General features: G+C 50.9%; 1 protein-coding gene across 1 annotated transcript; it reads left to right on the top strand.

Annotated features, from left to right (window-relative positions):
• Window positions 1–6,908: 6,908 nt before the first annotated feature.
• DUSP11 (dual specificity phosphatase 11) lies at window positions 6,909–20,980 on the top strand. The gene is made up of 9 exons (XM_068174371.1): window positions 6,909–6,977; window positions 7,969–8,044; window positions 9,180–9,311; window positions 13,020–13,143; window positions 14,405–14,465; window positions 16,087–16,133; window positions 17,274–17,346; window positions 17,744–17,860; window positions 18,877–20,980. The coding sequence occupies exons 1-9, from the start codon at window positions 6,943–6,945 to the stop codon at window positions 20,633–20,635; spliced, it is 2,424 nt and encodes an 807-aa protein (XP_068030472.1). The 5' UTR covers window positions 6,909–6,942; the 3' UTR covers window positions 20,636–20,980.
• The last annotated feature ends 85 nt before the right edge of the window (window positions 20,981–21,065 follow it).

Below are 21,065 nucleotides of genomic sequence, written 5' to 3'. Positions count from 1 at the left end.
GGGTCGGACCGGCCCTTCCCCACCGCCGGCTGCCCACGCTCCCGTCTCCCCGGCGTGGATGCTAATGCGGGTGCTTCCCCTCCGTCTGGAAAAGGGGCTTTCCGCCCGGCTGGACGTGCCGCCAGCTTTTTTCCAGGCTCATCCCCACCACCCGCTTGGGAATGGGATGTTGGGGATGGGAAAATCCTGTCCCGGCTCGGTTTGTCCCGTCCCGGGCCACGAAATCCTGGGATTTTCAGGATTTCTGTGCCCGGCAAGGGAGCCCTGGCTGCCCACGCTGGTGCTGGGCAGTGATGGGGATGCCAGGGATGATTTCCCACTGTGATTTCCCATGCCCACGATGGTTTCCCAACCTCCATTTCCCATTCCCACGGTGATTTCCTAACCCCAGCCTGGATTTCCCATCCAACCCTGACTCCCATTCCCACGGTGATGATTCCTCATCCCCACAATCACTTCCCATGTCCACGAGGATTTCCCATCCCCAAAATCATTTCCCATCCCCACAACCACTTCCCATGTCCACGAGGATTTCCCATCCCCACAATCATTTCCCATCCCCAAAATCACTTCCCATCCCCACAATCACTTCCAATGTCCACGAGGATTTCCCATCCCCACAATCATTTCCCATCCCCACAATCATTTCCCATTCCCACGAGGATTTCCCATCCCCAAAATCATTTCCCATCCCCACAATCACTTCCCATGTCCACGAGGATTTCCCATCCCCAAAATCATTTCCCATCCCCACAATCATTTCCCATGTCCACGAGGATTTCCCATCCCCAAAATCATTTCCCATCCCCACAACCACTTCCAATGTCCACGAGGATTTCCCATCTCCAAAATTATTCCTCATCCCCACAATCACTTCCCATGTCCACGAGGATTTCCCATCCCCAAAATCATTTCCCATCCCCACAATCATTTCCCATTCCCACGAGGATTTCCCATCCCCAAAATCATTTCCCATCCCCACAACCACTTCCAATGTCCACGAGGATTTCCCATCTCCAAAATTATTCCTCATCCCCACAATCACTTCCCATGTCCACGAGGATTTCCCATCCCCAAAATTATTTCCCATCCCCACAACCACTTCCAATGTCCACGAGGATTTCCCATCCCCAAAATTATTTCCCATCCCCACAACCACTTCCAATGTCCATGAGGATTTCCCATCCCCACAATCATTTCCCATTCCCACAACCACTTCCAATGTCCACGAGGATTTCCCATCCCCACAATCATTTCCCATCCCCACAATCATTTCCCATTCCCACGAGGATTTCCCATCCCCAAAATCATTTCCCATCTCCACAATCATTTCCCATCTCCACAATCACTTCCCATGTCCACGAGGATTTCCCATCCCCAAAATCATTTCCCATCTCCACAATCATTTCCCATCTCCACAATCACTTCCCATGTCCACGAGGATTTCCCATCCCCAAAATCATTTCTCATCCCCACAATCATTTCCCATTCCCACGAGGATTTCCCGTCCCCATTCCCATTTGACTCCACGACGATGATTTCCCATCCCCACCATCACTCCCCACTCCCACCACGATTTCCCACGGCGATTCCCCATATCCACGATGTTTTGCAGGGCCAACAAGGATGTTTTTGGGGCTGGAGGTGATTTTCACGTCCAAGGGGAAGGGATGGACACCGGTGAGCCTGTGTGCTACCCCACCCTGCCCCAGTGGTGGGAGGGGGTGATTTTGGGATGGTTTTGGGTTTTTTTTGCCCTCTCTCTTCCTGGCCCAGGGGACAGCTGCTGCTCCCAGCTGTGTTTGGAGCACACCAGAACAGTGTGGCCGCTATGGGGTGGCCCTTTGGGGTGGCACTTGTGGGCTATTTGTGGGGATGGGGTAGGGATGCTGGTTCCAGGGGTGCTGATTCTGGGAGCACCAGCACCGATTAGGGACACCGGTACTGGGGATACTGGGACCAATCAGGGATTCTGGTACCGGTACCGGCACAGGCTGGGGATGCCAGTCTGGGATGCTGGGACTGGGACCGTGATACTGGTACCAGCACAGAGACACTCCTGCTGGAGTGATGGTGCTGGTTCTGCACTGGAATGGTGATGGTGGTCCTGGTACTGGAATGGTGATGGTGGTCCTGGTACTGGAATGGTGGTGCTGGTCCTGGTACTGGAATGGTGATGGTGGTCCTGGTACTGGAATGGTGATGCTGGTCCTGGTACTGGAATGGTGATGGTGGTCCTGGTACTGCAGTGGTGGTGCTGGTCCTGGTACTGGAATGGTGATGGTGGTCCTGGTACTGGAATGGTGATGCTGGTCCTGGTACTGGAATGGTGGTGCTGGTCCTGGTACTGGAATGGTGATGGTGGTCCTGGTACTGGAATGGTGATGCTGGTCCTGGTACTGGAATGGTGGTGCTGGTCCTGGTACTGGAATGGTGATGGTGGTCCTGGTACTGGAATGGTGATGCTGGTCCTGGTACTGGAATGGTGGTGCTGGTCCTGGTACTGGAATGGTGATGGTGGTCCTGGTACTGGAATGGTGATGCTGGTCCTGGTACTGGAATGGTGATGGTGGTCCTGGTACTGGAATGGTGGTGCTGGTCCTGGTACTGGAATGGTGATGGTGGTCCTGGTACTGGAATGGTGGTGCTGGTCCTGGTACTGGAATGGTGATGGTGGTCCTGGTACTGGAATGGTGATGGTGGTCCTGGTACTGGAATGGTGATGGTGGTTCTGGTACTGGAATGGTGATGGTGGTCCTGGTACTAGAATGGTGATGGTGGTCCTGGTACTGGAATGGTGATGGTGGTGCTGGTACTGGAATGGTGATGCTGGTTCTGGTACTGGAATGGTGATGGTGGTCCTGGTACTGCAGTGGTGGTGCTGGTCCTGGTACTGGAATGGTGATGCTGGTTCTGGTACTGGAATGGTGATGCTGGTTCTGGTACTGGAATGTTGATGCTGGTCCTGGTACTGGAATGGTGATGCTGGTTCTGGTACTGGAATGTTGATGCTGGTCCTGGTACTGGAATGGTGGTGCTGGTCCTGGTACTGGAATGGTGATGGTGGTCCTGGTACTGGAATGGTGATGGTGGTGCTGGTACTGGAATGGTGATGGTGGTGCTGGTACTGGAATGGTGATGCTGGTTCTGGTACTGGAATGGTGATGGTGGTCCTGGTACTGCAGTGGTGGTGCTGGTCCTGGTACTGGAATGGTGATGGTGGTTCTGGTAGTGGAATGGTGATGCTGGTTCTGGTACTGGAATGTTGATGCTGGTCCTGGTACTGGAATGGTGATGCTGGTTCTGGTACTGGAATGTTGATGCTGGTCCTGGTACTGGAATGGTGGTGCTGGTCCTGGTACTGGAATGGTGATGGTGGTCCTGGTACTGGAATGGTGATGCTGGTCCTGGTACTGGAATGGTGGTGCTGGTCCTGGTACTGGAATGGTGATGGTGGTCCTGGTACTGGAATGGTGATGCTGGTCCTGGTACTGGAATGGTGATGGTGGTCCTGGTACTGGAATGGTGGTGCTGGTCCTGGTACTGGAATGGTGATGGTGGTCCTGGTACTGGAATGGTGATGGTGGTCCTGGTACTAGAATGGTGATGGTGGTCCTGGTACTGGAATGGTGATGCTGGTTCTGGTACTGGAATGGTGATGCTGGTTCTGGTACTGGAATGTTGATGCTGGTCCTGGTACTGGAATGGTGGTGCTGGTCCTGGTACTGGAATGGTGATGGTGGTCCTGGTACTGGAATGGTGATGGTGGTTCTGGTACTGGAATGGTGATGGTGGTCCTGGTACTGGAATGGTGATGCTGGTCCTGGTACTGGAATGGTGGTGCTGGTCCTGGTACTGGAATGGTGATAGTGGTCCTGGTACTGGAATGGTGGTGCTGGTCCTGGTACTGGAATGGTGATGGTGGTCCTGGTACTGGAATGGTGATGGTGGTTCTGGTACTGGAATGGTGATGGTGGTCCTGGTACTGGAATGGTGATGGTGGTTCTGGTACTGGAATGGTGATGGTGGTCCTGGTACTGGAATGGTGATGCTGGTCCTGGTACTGGAATGGTGGTGCTGGTCCTGGTACTGGAATGGTGATGGTGGTCCTGGTACTGGAATGGTGGTGCTGGTCCTGGTACTGGAATGGTGATGGTGGTCCTGGTACTGGAATGGTGGTGCTGGTCCTGGTACTGGAATGGTGATGGTGGTCCTGGTACTGGAATGGTGATGGTGGTCCTGGTACTAGAATGGTGATGGTGGTCCTGGTACTGGAATGGTGATGGTGGTCCTGGTACTGGAATGGTGATGCTGGTTCTGGTACTGGAATGGTGATGGTGGTCCTGGTACTGCAGTGGTGGTGCTGGTCCTGGTACTGGAATGGTGATAGTGGTCCTGGTACTGGAATGGTGGTGCTGGTCCTGGTACTGGAATGGTGATGGTGGTCCTGGTACTGGAATGGTGATGGTGGTCCTGGTACTGGAATGGTGGTGCTGGTTCTGGTACTGGAATGGTGATGGTGGTCCTGGTACTGGAATGGTGATGGTGGTCCTGGTACTGCAATGGTGATGGTGGTCCTGGTACTGGAATGGTGATGGTGGTCCTGGTACTGGAATGGTGATGGTGGTCCTGGTACTGGAATGGTGATGGTGGTCCTGGTACTGGAATGGTGATGGTGGTTCCGGTACTGGAATGGTGATGGTGGTCCTGGTACTGGAATGGTGATGCTGGTTCTGGTACTGGGGTAGAGATGTTGGTGCTGATGTGGTGATGCTGAGGCTGGTACTGGAGCGGTGACACTGGTACTGGAGCGGTGACACTGGTACTGGGGCAGTGACACTGGTACTGGAGCGGTGACACTGGTACTGGAGCGGTGACACTGGTTTGGTACTGGAGCGGTGACACTGGTACTGGAGCGGTGACACTGGTACTGGGGCAGTGACACTGGTTTGGTACTGGGGCAGTGACACTGGTACTGGAGTGGTGACACTGGTACTGGAGCGGTGACACTGGTTTGGTACTGGAGCGGTGACACTGGTACTGGAGCGGTGACACTGGTACTGGAGTGGTGACACTGGTACTGGGGCAGTGACACTGGTTTGGTACTGGAGCGGTGACACTGGTACTGGGGCAGTGACACTGGTTTGGTACTGGAGCGGTGACACTGGTACTGGGGCAGTGACACTGGTACTGGGGCAGTGACACTGGTACTGGAGCGGTGACACTGGTTTGGTACTGGGGCAGTGACACTGGTACTGGAGCGGTGACACTGGTACTGGAGCGGTGACACTGGTTTGGTACTGGAGCGGTGACACTGGTACTGGAGCGGTGACACTGGTACTGGAGCGGTGACACTGGTTTGGTACTGGAGCGGTGACACTGGTACTGGAGCGGTGACACTGGTTTGGTACTGGAGCGGTGACACTGGTACTGGAGCGGTGACACTGGTACTGGGGCAGTGACACTGGTACTGGAGCGGTGACACTGGTACTGGAGCGGTGACACTGGTACTGGAGCGGTGACACTGGTTTGGTACTGGGGCAGTGACACTGGTACTGGAGCGATGACGCTGGTACTGGAGCGGTGACACTGGTTTGGTACTGGAGCGGTGACACTGGTACTGGGGCAGTGACACTGGTACTGGAGTGGTGACACTGGTTTGGTACTGGGGCAGTGACACTGGTACTGGAGCGGTGACACTGGTTTGGTACTGGAGCGGTGACACTGGTTTGGTACTGGAGCGGTGACACTGGTACTGGAGTGGTGACACTGGTACTGGAGCGGTGACACTGGTTTGGTACTGGGGCAGTGACACTGGTACTGGAGTGGTGACACTGGTACTGGAGCGGTGACACTGGTTTGGTACTGGAGCGGTGACACTGGTACTGGAGCGGTGACACTGGTACTGGAGCGGTGACACTGGTACTGGGGCAGTGACACTGGTACTGGAGTGGTGACACTGGTACTGGGGCAGTGACACTGGTTTGGTACTGGAGCGGTGACACTGGTACTGGGGCAGTGACACTGGTACTGGGGCAGTGACACTGGTACTGGAGCGGTGACACTGGTACTGGGGCAGTGACACTGGCTTGGTCTCGGTGCAGTGATGCTGGTTCAGTCCTTGTATGGTGACACCTGTTTGTTGGCTCCAGTTCAGTCCCGGTTCGGTCCCGGTTCGGTAGTCCCGGTTTGGTGTCCCCATTTCGGTCCAGGTTCAGTCCCGGTTCGGTGTCCCCGGTTCGGTGTCCCCATTTCAGTCCCGGTTCGGTGTCCCCGGTTCGGTGTCCCCGGTTCGGTGTCCCCGGTTCGGTGGTCCCGGTTCGGTCCAGGTTCGGTGTCCCCGGTTCGGTCCCGGTTCGGTGTCCCCGGTTCGGTGTCCCCATTTCGGTCCCGGTTCGGTGTCCCCGGTTCGGTGTCCCCGGTTCGGTGTCCCTGGTTCGGTGGTCCCGGTATGGTCCCGGTTCGGTGTCCCCGGTTCGGTGTCCCCGGTTCGGTGTCCCCGGTTCGGTGTCCCCGGTTCGGTCCCGGTTCGGTGTCCCCGGTTCGGTGTCCCCGGTTCGGTGTCCCCGGTTCGGTCCCGGCTCGGTCCAGGTTCGGTGTCCCCGGTTCGGTCCCGGTTCGGTGTCCCCGGTTCGGTGTCCCCGGTTCGGTCCCGGCTCGGTGTCCCCGGTTCGGTGTCCCCGGTTCGGTCCCGGCTCGGTCCAGGTTCGGTGTCCCCGGTTCGGTGTCCCCGGTTCGGTCCCGGCTCGGTGGCGCCGGTGGCGGCTCCGCTCCGTGTCTGCAGTACCGCCCGTGACCGCTACGCGGCGCGAGAGCCCCAGGGCCCCGCGCGGGAGGCGTGGCCTCTCCGCGATGGGCGCGGTCTCAACGTGGGGGCGTGGCCAGTGCTGCTCCGCGCGCGCCGGAAGTGACGCCACGCGCGGGCGCCGCGGCGTCGCCATCATGGCGGGCAGGGGGCCCTGGCGCGTCCCGGAGCGGTGAGCGCGGCCCGAGCGCGGCCCCGCCGCGCCTGCTCCCGGCCGGGGGCTCCCGGCTGCCGGGAGGGACCCAGAGCTCGGCCGGGACCTGGCAGCGGCGGCGGCGCCGCGTGGCACCGTTACATGGGGGGCAAGGGGCTGAGGGCTGAGAGGGGCTGAGGGCTGTGAGGGCTCTGGGGCTGCAGGGTTTGAAGGTCGCCGGGCCTGGGGAGGCTTGAGGAGACGCTCTCTGGCCAGGGTGGGAGTTGGAAGTCCCTGAGCCGGGGGGGATTTGGGGGTCCCGGGCCCGGTGGAGGTTTGAGGGGGATTTGGGAATTCCGGGCTGGGTTAGGTTTGAGGGCTCGGGGCTTGAGAGGGTCGAGGGTGTCCAGGACTGGGAGGAATTTGGGGGTCCCTGGGCTGGCCAGAGTTTAAGGGGTCCTCAGGACTGGGAGGAATTTGGGGGTCCCTGGGCTGGCCAGAGTTTAAGGGGTCCCCAGGACTGGGGGGAATTTGGGGGTCCCTTGGCCGGACAGAGTTTGAGGGGTGCCCAGGACTGGGAGGAATTTGGGGGTCCCTTGGCCGGACAGAGTTTGAGGGGTGCCCAGGACTGGGGGGAATTTGGGGTCCCTGGGCTGGCCAGAGTTTGAGGGGTCCCCAGGACTGGGGGGAATTTGGGGTCCCTGGGCTGGCCAGAGTTTGAGGGGTGCCCAGGACTGGGGGGAATTTGGGGGTCCCTGGGCCGGACAGAGTTTAAGGGGTCCCCAGGACTGGGGGGAATTTGGGGGTCCCTGGGCTGGCCAGAGTTTGAGGGGTGCCCAGGCCAGGGATTTGGGTGGCCCGTGGGTCGGGGCTCCCTGGCCATGGGGGACTGTGGGGGTCTCACAGCAGGGGGAGGCTGAGGGCTCAGAGAGCTGCTGAATTCGGGGTTCCCTAGCCGGGGGGAGCTGTGTTGCGGGGTTTGGGGGTGTCTGGGGGGGTCCCTGCCCCGTTTGACCCCCCGTGGGCCCAGGTGGACGGACTACACCCCGCTGGGCCGCAGGATGCCGGGCACGCGCTTCGTGGCCTTCAAGGTGCCCCTGACCAAGGTGAGGGAGGGGCTGGGGGGTCCTTTGGGGTGGGGAACAGCTTGGGGGGGGGTCCTTGGGGGAATTCCTGATCCCAAAATCCTGAGGGGGGGGTTTGGGAGGGGTCAGTGTGGCAGCAGCTGGGCTGAGCGGGGACAGGAGGAGAGGAAACAGCTCCAGGCTGGACAGCAGGAGGAATTTCTTCCTGGGAAGAGCAGAGAGGTTTGGGACGGGGACAGCAGGAAAGAAATCAGCCCTAGGCTGGACAGCAGGAGGAATTTCTTCCTGGGAAGGGCAGGCAGGTGTTGGAGCTGCCCAGGGAGGTTTGGAACAGGAGGAAAGAAATCAGCTCTAGGGAGGACATGAGGAGGAATTTCTTCCTGGGAAATGCAGGGAGGTATTGGAGCTGCCCAGGGAGGTTTGGAACAGGAGGAAGGAGGAGAGGAATCGGCTCCAGGCTGGATAGCAGGAGGAATTTCTTCCTGGGAAGGGCAGAGAGGTTTGGGACAGGGACAGCAGGAGGAATTTCTTCCTGGGAAGAGCAGAGAGGTTTGGGACAGGGACAGCAGGAGGAATTTCTTCCTGGGAAGAGCAGAGAGGTTTGGGACAGGGACAGCAGGAGGAATTTCTTCCTGGGAAGGGCAGAGAGGTTTGGGACAGGGACAGCAGGAGGAATTTCTTCCTGGGAAGGGCAGGGAGGCGTTGGAGGTTTGAGTGTCCCCCCGGAGGTGTCCCGGGAGCTCCTGGAGGTGGCACTGAGCGCTCTGGGCTGGGGACGCGGTGGGCAGCGGGCGCAGCTGGGCCTGGGTGGCGTTGAGGGGCTTTTGCAGCCCCAGGGGTTGGGTGGTTTGTGTGTTTGGGCTGAATTCCCACCAGCAAAGCTGCAGTGAGTGTTTGTCACTGTGGGTGGAATTTGTCACTCACCCCTGGGAGCTCCCAGCTGAGCAGCCCCAAAGCCGTGAGGAAATGCGCAAATCCATAAAACTGGGTGATTTAAATGTTCATTTCACCCAAACAGTCCCGGAATTCAGTGACCAAACTGTGATTTTCTGCTGCAGCCTTTGCTCCTTGCCTGATCTCCAGAGCAGGAGCTTCTCCCCACCCCTCACAGCACCCCCAGATTTTCATAACTGCTTTAAACCAGCATTTCCTGCAGAGCTTTGATCAGAACCTTCTGCCAGAAGAGAGATTTTCCCCTCAAGACCTCATCAGGAAGCTGCAGGAGAGGAAGGAGGAGCTGGGGCTGGTCATCGACCTGACCTACACCACGCGCTACTACGGGCGTGAGGTCAGTGCCCAAAAGTGGGGAATTCTCCTCAAAAACGGCTCCCTGGGAGAGGGAGAGGGGCTTGGAATCCTCGGCCAGGGCTGAGGTGGAGCCTTACAGGGAAGGATCAAGTCTCCAACTCCCAAATCCTCGTGGATCCAGCCCAAATTTGGGGATGCTGTTGAGCTGGGGTTTTGGGCTGTCCTGGGGGAAGAGCTCAGAGCTCAGAAGTGGGGAATTCTCCTCAAAAACGACTCGCTGGGAGAGGGAGAGGGGCTTGGAACCCTCTGCCAGGGGCTGAGGTGAAACCTTTCAGGTCAGTGGGGTGTTTCTGATCAATTCTCCAGCCCCCAGATTTGGAACCAGCCCAGATTTGGGGATGCTGTTGAGCTGGGGTTTTGGGCTGTCCTGGGGGAAGAGCTCAGAACTCAAAATTGGGGAATTCTCCTCAAAAACGGCTCCCTGGGAGAGGGAGAGGGGCTTGGAATCCTCTGCCAGGGCTGAGGTGGAGCCTTGCAGGGAAGGATCAATTCTCCAACCCCCAAATCCTCGTGGATCCAGCCCAAATTTGGGGATGCTGTTGAGCTGGGGTTTTGGGCTCTCCTGGTGGAAGATCTCAGAGCCCAGAACTGGGGAATTCTCCTCAAAAACGGCTCCCTGGGAGGGGCTGGAATCCTCTGCCAGGGCTGAGATGGAGCCTTGCAGGGAAGGATCAAGTCTCCAACCCCCAAATCCTCTCAGAACCAGCCCAAATTTGGGGATGCTGTTGAGCTGGGGTTTTGGGCTGTCCTCGGGGAAGAGCTCAGAGCTCAGAAGTGGGGAATTCTCCTCAAAAACGGCTCCCTGGGAGAGGGAGAGGGGCTTGGAACCCTCTGCCAGGGGCTGAGGTGAAACCTTTCAGGTCAGTGGGGTGTTTCTGATCAATTCTCCAGCCCCCAGATTTGGAACCAGCCCAGATTTGGGGATGCTGTTGAGCTGGGGTTTTGGGCTGTCCTTGGGGAAGAGCTCAGAGCTCAAAATTGGGGAATTCTCCTCAAAAATGCTCCCTGGGAGGGGCTTTAATCCTCTGCCAGGGCTGAGGTGGAGCCTTGCAGGGAAGGATCAAGTCTCCAACCCCCAAATCCTCGTGGATCCAGCCCAAATTTGGGGATGCTGTTGAGCTGGGGTTTTGGGCTGTCCTGGGGGAAGAGCTCAGAGCTCAAAATTGGGGAATTCTCCTCAAAAACGGCTCCCTGGGAGAGGGAGAGGGGCTGGAATCCTCTGCCAGGGGCTGAGGTGAAACCTTTCAGGTCAGTGGGGTGTTTCTGATCAATTCTCCAGCCCCCAGATTTGGAACCAGCCCAGATTTGGGGATGCTGTTGAGCTGGGGTTTTGGGCTCTCCTGGTGGAAGAGCTCAGAGCCCAGAACTGGGGAATTCTCCTCAAAAACGGCTCCCTGGGAGAGGCTGGAATCCTCTGCCAGGGCTGAGGTGGAGCCTTGCAGGGAAGGATCAAGTCTCCAACCCCCAAATCCTCTCAGAACCAGCCCAGATTTGGGGATGCTGTTGAGCTGGGGTTTTGGGCTGTCCTCGGGGAAGAGCTCAGAGCTCAAAACTGGGGAATTCTCCTCAAAAATGCTCCCTAGGCGTTGCTGTGATTTTGTGTTAGAGTCACAAACCAGACAGAATAGGTTTTTCACCTGATTGTGTAACTAATAAGAATCCTCGTGTGAGGAAAAGTGGTTTTGTTCTGGTTTATCACCTGTAATTCTTTAATTAATACGAATTTTTGTGTGAGGAAAACCCATTTTTTTGAGTTTATTACCTGTAATTCTTTAATTAATACAAATTTTTGTGTGTGGAAACTGGGTTTTTTTTGGTTTATCACCTGCGATTCTGTAATTAATAAGAATTTTTGTGTGAAGGAAACTCATCTTTTTCTTGTGTGAGGAAAACTGGGTGTTTTTCTGGTTTATTACCTGTAATTCTTTAATTAATAAGAACTTTTGAATGAGAAAAACTGTTTTTTTCTGGTTTATCACCTGTGATTGTGTAATTAATACAAATTTTTGTGTGAGGAAACTGTTTTTATCTGGGTTATCACCTGTAATTCTTTAATTAATACAGATTTTTTGTGAGGAGAACTGTTTTTATCTGGTTTATCACCTGTAATTCTTTAATTAATACAGATTTTTATGTGAGAATTGTTTTTATCTGGTTTATTACTTATAATTCTTTAATTAATACGGATTTTTATGTGAGAATTGTTTTTATCTGGTTTATCACCTATAATTCTTTAATTAATACAGATTTTTTGTGAGGAGAACTGTTTTTATCTGGTTTATCACCTGTGATTCTTTAATTAATACAGATTTTTATGTGAGAATTGTTTTTATCTGGTTTATCACCTATAATTCTTTAATTAATACAGATTTTTATGTGAGAATTGTTTTTATCTGGTTTATCACCTATAATTCTTTAATTAATACAGATTTTTGTGTGAGGAAACTGTTTTTTCTGGTTTATCACCTGTGATTCTTTAATTAATACGGATTTTTATGTGAGAATTGTTTTTATCTGGTTTATCACCTATAATTCTTTAATTAATACAGATTTTTTGTGAGGAGAACTGTTTTTATCTGGTTTATCACCTATAATTCTTTAATTAATACAGATTTTTATGTGAGAATTGTTTTTATCTGGTTTATCACCTATAATTCTTTAATTAATACAGATTTTTGTGTGAGGAGAACTGTTTTTATCTGGTTTATCACCTGTGATTCTTTAATTAATACAGATTTTTATGTGAGAATTGTTTTTATCTGGTTTATCACCTATAATTCTTTAATTAATACAGATTTTTTGTGAGGAGAACTGTTTTTATCTGGTTTATCACCTATAATTCTTTAATTAATACAGATTTTTATGTGGGAATTGTTTTTATCTGGTTTATCACCTATAATTCTTTAATTAATACAGATTTTTATGTGAGGAGAACTGTTTTTATCTGGTTTATCACCTATAATTCTTTAATTAATACAGATTTTTTGTGAGGAGAACTGTTTTTATCTGGTTTATCACCTATAATTCTTTAATTAATACAGATTTTTTGTGAGGAGAACTGTTTTTATCTGGTTTATCACCTGTAATTCTTTAATTAATACAGATTTTTATGTGAGAATTGTTTTTATCTGGTTTATCACCTATAATTCTTTAATTAATACAGATTTTTTGTGAGGAGAACTGTTTTTATCTGGTTTATCACCTATAATTCTTTAATTAATACAGATTTTTTGTGAGGAGAACTGTTTTTATCTGGTTTATCACCTATAATTCTTTAATTAATACAAATTTTTGTGTGAGGAAACTGTTTTTATCTGGGTTATCACCTGTAATTCTTTAATTAATACAGATTTTTATGTGAGAATTGTTTTTATCTGGTTTATCACCTATAATTCTTTAATTAATACAGATTTTTTGTGAGGAGAACTGTTTTTATCTGGTTTATCACCTATAATTCTTTAATTAATACAGATTTTTGTGTGAGGAGAACTGTTTTTTCTGGTTTATCACCTGTGATTCTTTAATTAATACAGATTTTTATGTGAGAATTGTTTTTATCTGGTTTATCACCTATAATTCTTTAATTAATACAGATTTTTGTGTGAGGAGAACTGTTTTTTCTGGTTTATCCCCCGTGACTGTGTAATTATTAAGAACTCCTGTGCTTTTCCGGGGCTTTTCCCCGCAGGAGCTGCCGCCCACGCTGCGCTACTGGAAGATCCTGACCGTGGGCCGCGAGATCCCGAACAGAAAAACCATCCTGAGGTTCAAGTACCTGGTGAAAAAGTTCCTGGCAGCCAACAGGGACAACGGTGAGCCTGGCTTTCACTCCTGCTGGGGCCAGCAGGAATTCCTGCCCTGCTGACAAGGCCAAAAGTTGGCAACATGTTGGCAAAAAATGGGCCAAAAATGGGCAGTCAATGGGCCAAAAATGGGCCAAAAATGGGCGGTCAATGGGCCAAAAATGGGCAATAAATGGGCCAAAAATAGGCAATAAATGGGCCAAAAATGGGCAGTCAATGGGCCAGAAATGGGCAATAATTGGGCCAAAAATGGGCGGTCAATGGGCCAAAAATGGGCAAAAAATGGGCCAAAAATGGGCAAAAAATGGGCCAAAAATTGGTAATAAATGGGCCAAAAATGGGCAATAAATGGGCCAAAAATGGGCAGTAAATGGGCAGTCAATGGGCCAAAAATGGGCGGTCAATGGGCCAAAAATGGGCAAAAAATGGGCCAAAAATGGGCAAAAAATGGGCCAAAAATGGGTAATAAATGGGCCAAAAATGGGCAATAAATGGGCCAAAAATGGGCAATAACTGGGCAGTCAATGGGCCAAAAATGGGCGGTCAATGGGCCAAAAATGGGCAAAAAATGGGCCAAAAATGGGCGGTCAATGGGCCAAAAATGGGCAGTCCATGGGCCAAAAATGGGCCAAAAATGGGCAATAAATGGGCCAAAAATGGGCAATAAATGGGCCAAAAATGGGCAATAAATGGGCCAAAAATGGGCAATAAATGGGCCAAAAATGGGCAGTCAATGGGCCAGAAATGGGCAGTCAATGGGCCAGAAATGGGCAATAATTGGGCCAAAAATGGGCAATAATTGGGCCAAAAATGGGCAGTCAGTGGACCATAAATGGGCCAAAAATGGGCGGTCAATGGGCCAAAAATGGGCAATAAATGGGCCAAAAATGTGCAGTCAATGGGCCAAAAATGGGCAGTCAATGGGCCAAAAATGGGCAGTAAATTAGCAATTAATTAGCAATTAATTGGCCAGAAATTGGCAATAAATTGGCAGTAAATTGACAATAAATTGATAATAAATTGGCAAAAAATTGTCAAAAATTAGCAGTAAATTTGCAATAAATTGGCAGTAAATTGGTAATAAGTTGATAATAAATTGGCAAAATTTGGCAGTAAATTGTCAATGAACTGGCAAAAAATTGGCAGTAAATTGGCAATAAATTGATAATAAATTGGCAAAAAAAATTGTCAAAAATTAGCAGTAAATTTGCAATAATTCTGGGGGGGTTTGGGAGTTAAAGCAGCTCAGTGTGCCCTGTGTGTGTTGCAGATAAACTCATCGGGGTGCACTGCACGCATGGCTTGAACAGGACTGGCTACCTGGTGTGCAGGTGAGTTCTGCTTGCCCAGGGGCTCAGTGCTGAAATTCCAGGTAAATTTTAATCCCACAGGGGCTCAGGGCTGAAATTCCAGGTAAATTTTAATCCCACAGGGGCTCAGGGCTGAAATTCCAGGTAAATTTTAATCCCACAGGGGCTCAGGGCTGAAATTCCAGGTAAATTTTAATCCCAGGATCTCAGGGCTGAAATTCCAGGTGAGTTTTTGCCCACAGGAGCTCAGTGCTGAAATTCCAGGTGAGTTCTTGGCTAGTGGGGCTCAGTGCTGAAATTCCAGGTGAGTTTTTGCCCACAGGGGCTCAGTGCTGAAATTCCAGGTGAGTTTTTGCCCACAGGGGCTCAGTGCTGAAATTCCAGGTGAGTTTTTGCCCACAGGGACTCAGTGCTGAAATTCCAGGTAAATTTTAATCCCACAGGGGCTCAGGGCTGAAATTCCAGGTAAATTTTAATCCCACAGGAGCTCAGTGCAGAAATTCCAGGTGAGTTTTTGCCCACAGGGGCTCAGTGCTGAAATTCCAGGTGAGTTTTTGCCCACAGGGGCTCAGGGCTGAAATTCCAGGTGAGTTTTTGGCCACAGGGGCTCAGGGCTGACAATTCCAGGTGAGTTTTTGGCCAGAGGGACTCAGTGCTGAAATTCCAGGTAAATTTTAATCCCACAGGAGCTCAGGGCTGAAATTCCAGGTGAGTTTTTGCCCACAGGGGCTCAGTGCAGAAATTCCAGGTGAGTTTTTGCCCACAGGGGCTCAGTGCTGAAATTCCAGGTGAGTTTTTGCCCACAGGGACTCAGTGCTGAAATTCCAGGTAAATTTTAATCCCACAGGAGCTCAGGGCAGAAATTCCAGGTGAGTTTTTGCCCACAGGGGCTCAGGGCTGAAATTCCAGGTGAGTTCTTGGCTAGTGGGGCTCAGTGCTGAAATTCCAGGTGAGTTTTTGCCCACAGGGGCCCAGTGCAGAAATTCCAGGTGAGTTTTTGCCCAGAGGGGCTCAGTGCTGAAATTCCAGGTGAGTTCTTGGCTAGTGGGGCTCAGTGCTGAAATTCCAGGTGAGTTTTTGCCCACAGGGGCTCAGTGCTGAAATTTCAGGTGAGTTCTTGGCTAGTGGGGCTCAGTGCTGAAATTCCAGGTGAGTTTTTGCCCACAGGGGCTCAGGGCTGAAATTCCAGGTGAGTTCTTGGCCAGAGGGGCTCAGTGCAGAAATTCCAGGTGAGTTCTGCTTGCCCAGGGGCTCAGGGCTGAAATTCCAGGTGAGTTTTTGCCCAGAGGGGCTCAGTGCTGAAATTCCAGGTGAGTTCTTGGCTGGTGGGGCTCAGTGCTGAAATTCCAGGTGAGTTTTTGCCCACAGGGGCTCAGTGCTGAAATTCCAGGTGAGTTTTTGCCCACAGGGACTCAGTGCTGAAATTCCAGGAGCAAACAAGAGTGGAATGATTTCTGTGACCCCAAACTTGCAAGGATTCACCGCTTTTTTTAGGGGGTGTTTTTATCCCAGAATTCAGCAGTAAATGCTGATTTCCCATAAATAAATGGTTTAAAACTTTTTTTTTTCCCCTGTTTGAATCATCCCCGAGCTGTCAGTGCTCTCACAGTGAATGGTGTCATGAATTTTGCTGCTCTTCCAGGTACCTGATCGATGTGGAAGGCATGGAGCCCAGTGCTGCCATAGAGTGTGAGTCCTGCTGGGATGGCTCCAGGGAGGGAACTGGGCTTGGCCGCAGGGCAGATTTGGGGAGGAAAGTTGTTTTTTAAACTAGCTTTTCTTTTTATTTGGGAATTGTTTATTTTTCTTGAGAAAAGTGTAAAAAATTGTTAATTTAACAAAGTGTTCACAAGTATGAGAAATGAATAACGTTGAACAATAGAGTTTGTTGTTGTTTTGAAGAGATGGTAAATTTAGGAAGGGTTGTTTTTTTTTTTTTGTGGATTGTAGTTTGGTTTGCTGGATTTTTTATTAGCTTTTGTGGTAATTACTACATAAATAATATATACTATTACGTAAATAATATATAAATATATTATTTATTTATATATATATAAATATTATATATATATTATATTTATTTATATATATAATATATATATTATATATATATTTATATGTATAATATATATAATATATTAAAATCATATATAAAAATTTTAAAAGAAAAATGCATTAAAGTTAATAAATTTTATAATAATTATTTTTAAATAATATATAAAATATTACAAATATATAAAACACAAATATATTAATTTATATAAATATATAATTATATTGTATATATTAATCATGTAATATAATATATAATATAATAATTACATATTACATGTGATTATACATTATATATAATTATGTGTATTATAATTATTAAATGTATAATCATATGTATAAATTTATAAATATATTTTTATTAGATGAAAGCTTTTTATGAACCTTTTTGGATTGCAGTGTCCTAGGCTGCAATTATTAATCATGTAATATAATATATAATATAATAATTACATATTACATGTGATTATACATTATATATAATTAGGTGTATTATAATTATTAAATATATAATCATATGTATAAATTTATAAATATATTTTTATTAGATGAAAGCTTTTTATGAACCTTTTTGGATTGCAGTGTCCTAGGCTCTGGTGGGTTTTAGGTGCTTTTTTGGGTTTTTTTGGGTCTTTTGAAGAAAAAGAAGCGTTACCGTTCAGGGAACTTCTTGTTCTGTTTCAGTTAGCTAAAAACCAAATGAAAAGCAGGTTTTTTTGGAGGCTTTCAGCTCAGCAGCCATGAGGGTGACTTGTGTTGGGGTAACTCTGTCCCCAGTGTTCAACACAGCCCGAGGGCACCCCATGGAGAGACCCAACTACATCCAGGACCTGCAGAGGAGAGCCCAGGGGTGAGCCTGGGTGTTCCAGGGCTGGGGAGCTCCTGGAGCAGCTCCTGCGGCTCAGGCTGGCCCCAGCAGGGAGCTGGGCCAGCACCCAGGGCAGGGGGAAATGTTTGGAGCTCAGGGGGGTGCTGGGGAGAAATCCCTCCCTGGGAGGGTGGGGAGGGGCTGGGATGGAGTTCCCAGGAAATCTGGGGCTGCTGCATGCCTGGCAGTGTCCAAGGAGCAGCCTGGGCTGGGGGAAGGTGGCCCTGGGTCCTTTCCAAGCCAAACCACTCTGGGCTTGGAGCTGGATGGAAAAAGAAAACCCCAGGTCTCCCTTCAGGGTGTGATGTGATCACCCCGTGGGTGAAAAACCCCGTTTTCCCAGTGACAGCTTTGGAATTCTCTTTCAAATTCCCTTCAGAAGCAGCTGTGAAGGGAAGAGTTCGGGCTCGGATCTCCTCAGGAAGAAAGGCAGTGCCCCAGCAAAGCCCCAGAAGCAGCTGGTGAAGCACCCCCAGCCCCCCCTGGCAGTGCCCAGGTAGGTGTTTGCCCCTTCCCCTGGCCCAAGGAGCTGCTCCCTCCCTTTGGGAACACAATTCCAGCTGGGATTTTTCCAAGCTGCAGCTCCCCCAGCTCTGGCAGGGTGAAAAAAAAAATTCTAAAAGTTGTTCAGAGCCAAAATGCCAACAGCAAAGCAGTTTGGGAGCCACTGCCAGCTCTGGTACAGCTGTGGCTCCTTCCCCTCCTCCCCAGTTCCTGCTGGAAATGGAAACATTCCTGCTGGAAATCCTGTCAGGAATGAGGAGTGAGCCTCTCTGGGAGTTCAGGCTGCAGGAGCAGGCTCTGGGTGCACCCAGAGGGGCCGAGGGTGCTGCCACCAGCCCTTTTTGGGGCTCCTAACTCCCCAATTTCCCTGCAGGAAAGGCTCTGGGTGCTCCCAGAGGGGCTCTGGGTGTTCCCACCAGCCCCTTTTGGGGTGCTGATCCCCAATTTCCCAGCAGGAAAGGCTCTGGGTGTTCCCACCAGCCCTTTTTGGGGTGCTGATCCCCAATTTCCCTGCAGGAAAGGCTCCAGAGGGGCTCTGGGTATTCCCACCAGCCCTTTTGGGGTGCTGATCCTTAATTTCCCTGCAGGAAAGGCTCCAGAGGGGCTCTGGGTGTTCCCACCAGCCCTTTTGGGGTGCTGATCCCCAATTTCCCAGCAGGAAAGGCTCCCAGAGGGGCTCTGGTTGTTCCCACCAGCCCTTTTTGAGGTGCTGATCCCCAATTTCCCTGCAGGAAAGGCTCCCAGAGGGGCTCTGGGTGTTCCCACCAGCCCTTTTGGGGTGCTGATCCCCAATTTCTCAGCAGGAAAGGCTCTGGGTGTTCCCACCAGCCCCTTTTGGGGTGCTGATCCTTAATTTCCCTGCAGGAAAGGCTCCAGAGGGGCTCTGGGTATTCCCACCAGCCCTTTTTGGGGTGCTGATCCCCAATTTCCCTGCAGGAAAGGCTCCAGAGGGGCTCAGGGTGCTCCCACCACCTCTTTTGGGTTCCTAACTCCCCAATTTCCCTGCAGGAACCCTGGCAGTGCCAGGCAGGGGCAGCCCCAGGGGCTGGGGCAGCTGCAGAACTGGGAGAAGCTGGAGCTGGGGCAGCAGAAAAAGCTGGAGCAGAGGAAGCAGAAGAAGCTGGAACATCTGGAGCAGAATCACCTGGAGCAGAGGAAACAGAAAAAGCTGGATCGTGTGGAGCAGAATCATCTGGAGATGGAGCATCAGAAGAGGAAGCAGAAAAAACTGGAGCATCAGGAGCAGGAGCAGAGGAAGCAGAAAAAGCTGAAACATCTGGAGATGGAGCATCTGGAGCAGAGGAAGCAGAAGAAGCTGAAACATGTGGAGGAGAAGCAGAATTATCTGGAGCAGAGGCAGCAGAATCATCTGGAGCAGAGGAAGCAGAAAGAGCTGAAGCTCCAGGCGATAGAGCTTCAGGAGCAGAGGAAGCAGAAGAAACATAATCATCTGAAGCAGAAAAAACTGGAGCATCAGGAGCAGAATCAGCTGGAAACAGAGCACCAGGAGCAGAATCAGCTGGAGCAGAGGAAGCAGAAGAGGCTGAAGCTCCAGGAGCAGGAGCAACTTGAGCAGAGGAAGCAGCAAAAACTGGAGTATCTGGAGATGGAGCCCCAGGAGCAGAGGAAGCAAAAAAAGCCGGATAAGAGACAGCAGAAAAGGCAGAATTATCTGGAACAGAATTGTCTGGAGCAGAGGGAGCAGAATCACCTGGAGACGGAGCACCAGGAGCAGAGGAGGCAGGAAAAGCTGGATAAGAGACAGCAGGAAAAGCAGAATTATCTGGAACAGAATCACCTGGAGACGGAGCACCAGGAGCAGAGGAGGCAGGAAAAGCTGGGTAAGAGACAGCAGAAGAAACAGAATTGTCTGGAACAGAATCATCTGGAGATGGAGCACCAGGAGCAGAGGAGGCAGGAAAAGCTGGGTAAGAGAGAGCAGAAGAAACAGAATCATCTGGAGATGGAGCACCAGGAGCAGAGGAGGCAGGAAAAGCTGGATAAGAGAGAGCAGAAGCAGAATTGTCTGGAACAGAATCATCTGGAGATGGAGCACCAGGAGCAGAGGAAGCAGGAAAAGCTGGATAAGAGACAGCAGGAAAAGCAGAATTATCTGGAACAGAATTGTCTGGAGCAGAGGGAGCAGAATCACGTGGAGATGGAGCACCAGGAGCAGAGGAGGCAGGAAAAGCTGGGTAAGAGAGAGCAGAAGAAACAGAATTGTCTGGAACAGAATCATCTGGAGATGGAGCACCAGGAGCAGAGGAAGCAAAAAAAGCCGGATAAGAGACAGCAGAAAAGGCAGAATTATCTGGAACAGAATTGTCTGGAGCAGAGGGAGCAGAATCACCTGGAGATGGAGCACCAGGAGCAGAGGAAGCAAAAAAAGCCGGATAAGAGACAGCAGAAGCAGAATTGTCTGGAACAGAATCATCTGGAGATGGAGCACCAGGAGCAGAGGAGGCAGGAAAAGCTGGGTAAGAGAGAGCAGAAGAAGCAGAATCGTCTGGAACAGAGGGAGCAGAATCACCTGGAGCAGAATCACCTGGAGACAGAGCAGAGGAAGCAGAAAAGGCCAGATAAGAGACAGCAGAAAAAGCAGCATTATGTGGGGCAGCCCTGCAGCGTGCCCCCCAGGAGCTGCTGCCTCTCCCCACCCCACAAGAAGAAGAAGCAGCAGCAGGACCAGGAGCCGTGTCCCCCCCGGAGCCCCCAGCCCTGCCCTGCCCGGACACAGCAGCACAGGGGCCAGCAGGACGCGTCCTGACAGGGCTCTGGATCCAGCAGGAGAAGCCCTCGGGGCTGCTTTTTGGATCTGCTTTTTTAATCAATCTGCTTTTTTAATCTGCTTTTTAAATCTGCTTTTTGAATCTGCTTTTTCTCCCTGCCCACAGCTCTGCTGCTTCTCCAGGAACTTTTTTAACCTGGTGCTGCGTCTGATCCGTGAGGGATGCTAAAGGAACATCCCTAGAGCCTTCAACAAAGCGGGTTTTTGTTGATTTCCTCAGGGACCGGCCCCCAAAGCACAGATTTTTATGCTCCTTTTTACCCGGTTTTGATGAAGTAAATTCCCACGCTGTGCAAACTCCAGCCTGCCTGTGGAGTTGTGATTTGCCCTGAGGGGCCCGCGCAGGATCCGCGCTGCGGGCGGGGTCGGGCTCGGTTTTGGGGTGAGAACGGCCGGGTTTGGGCCGGCG

This window comes from Anomalospiza imberbis, chromosome 28 (assembly GCF_031753505.1).
Source record: "Anomalospiza imberbis isolate Cuckoo-Finch-1a 21T00152 chromosome 28, ASM3175350v1, whole genome shotgun sequence".
Taxonomy (NCBI): domain Eukaryota; kingdom Metazoa; phylum Chordata; class Aves; order Passeriformes; family Viduidae; genus Anomalospiza; species Anomalospiza imberbis.
Note: the sequence above shows the minus strand (reverse complement) of the source record. Positions and strands in the feature narration are given on the sequence as shown.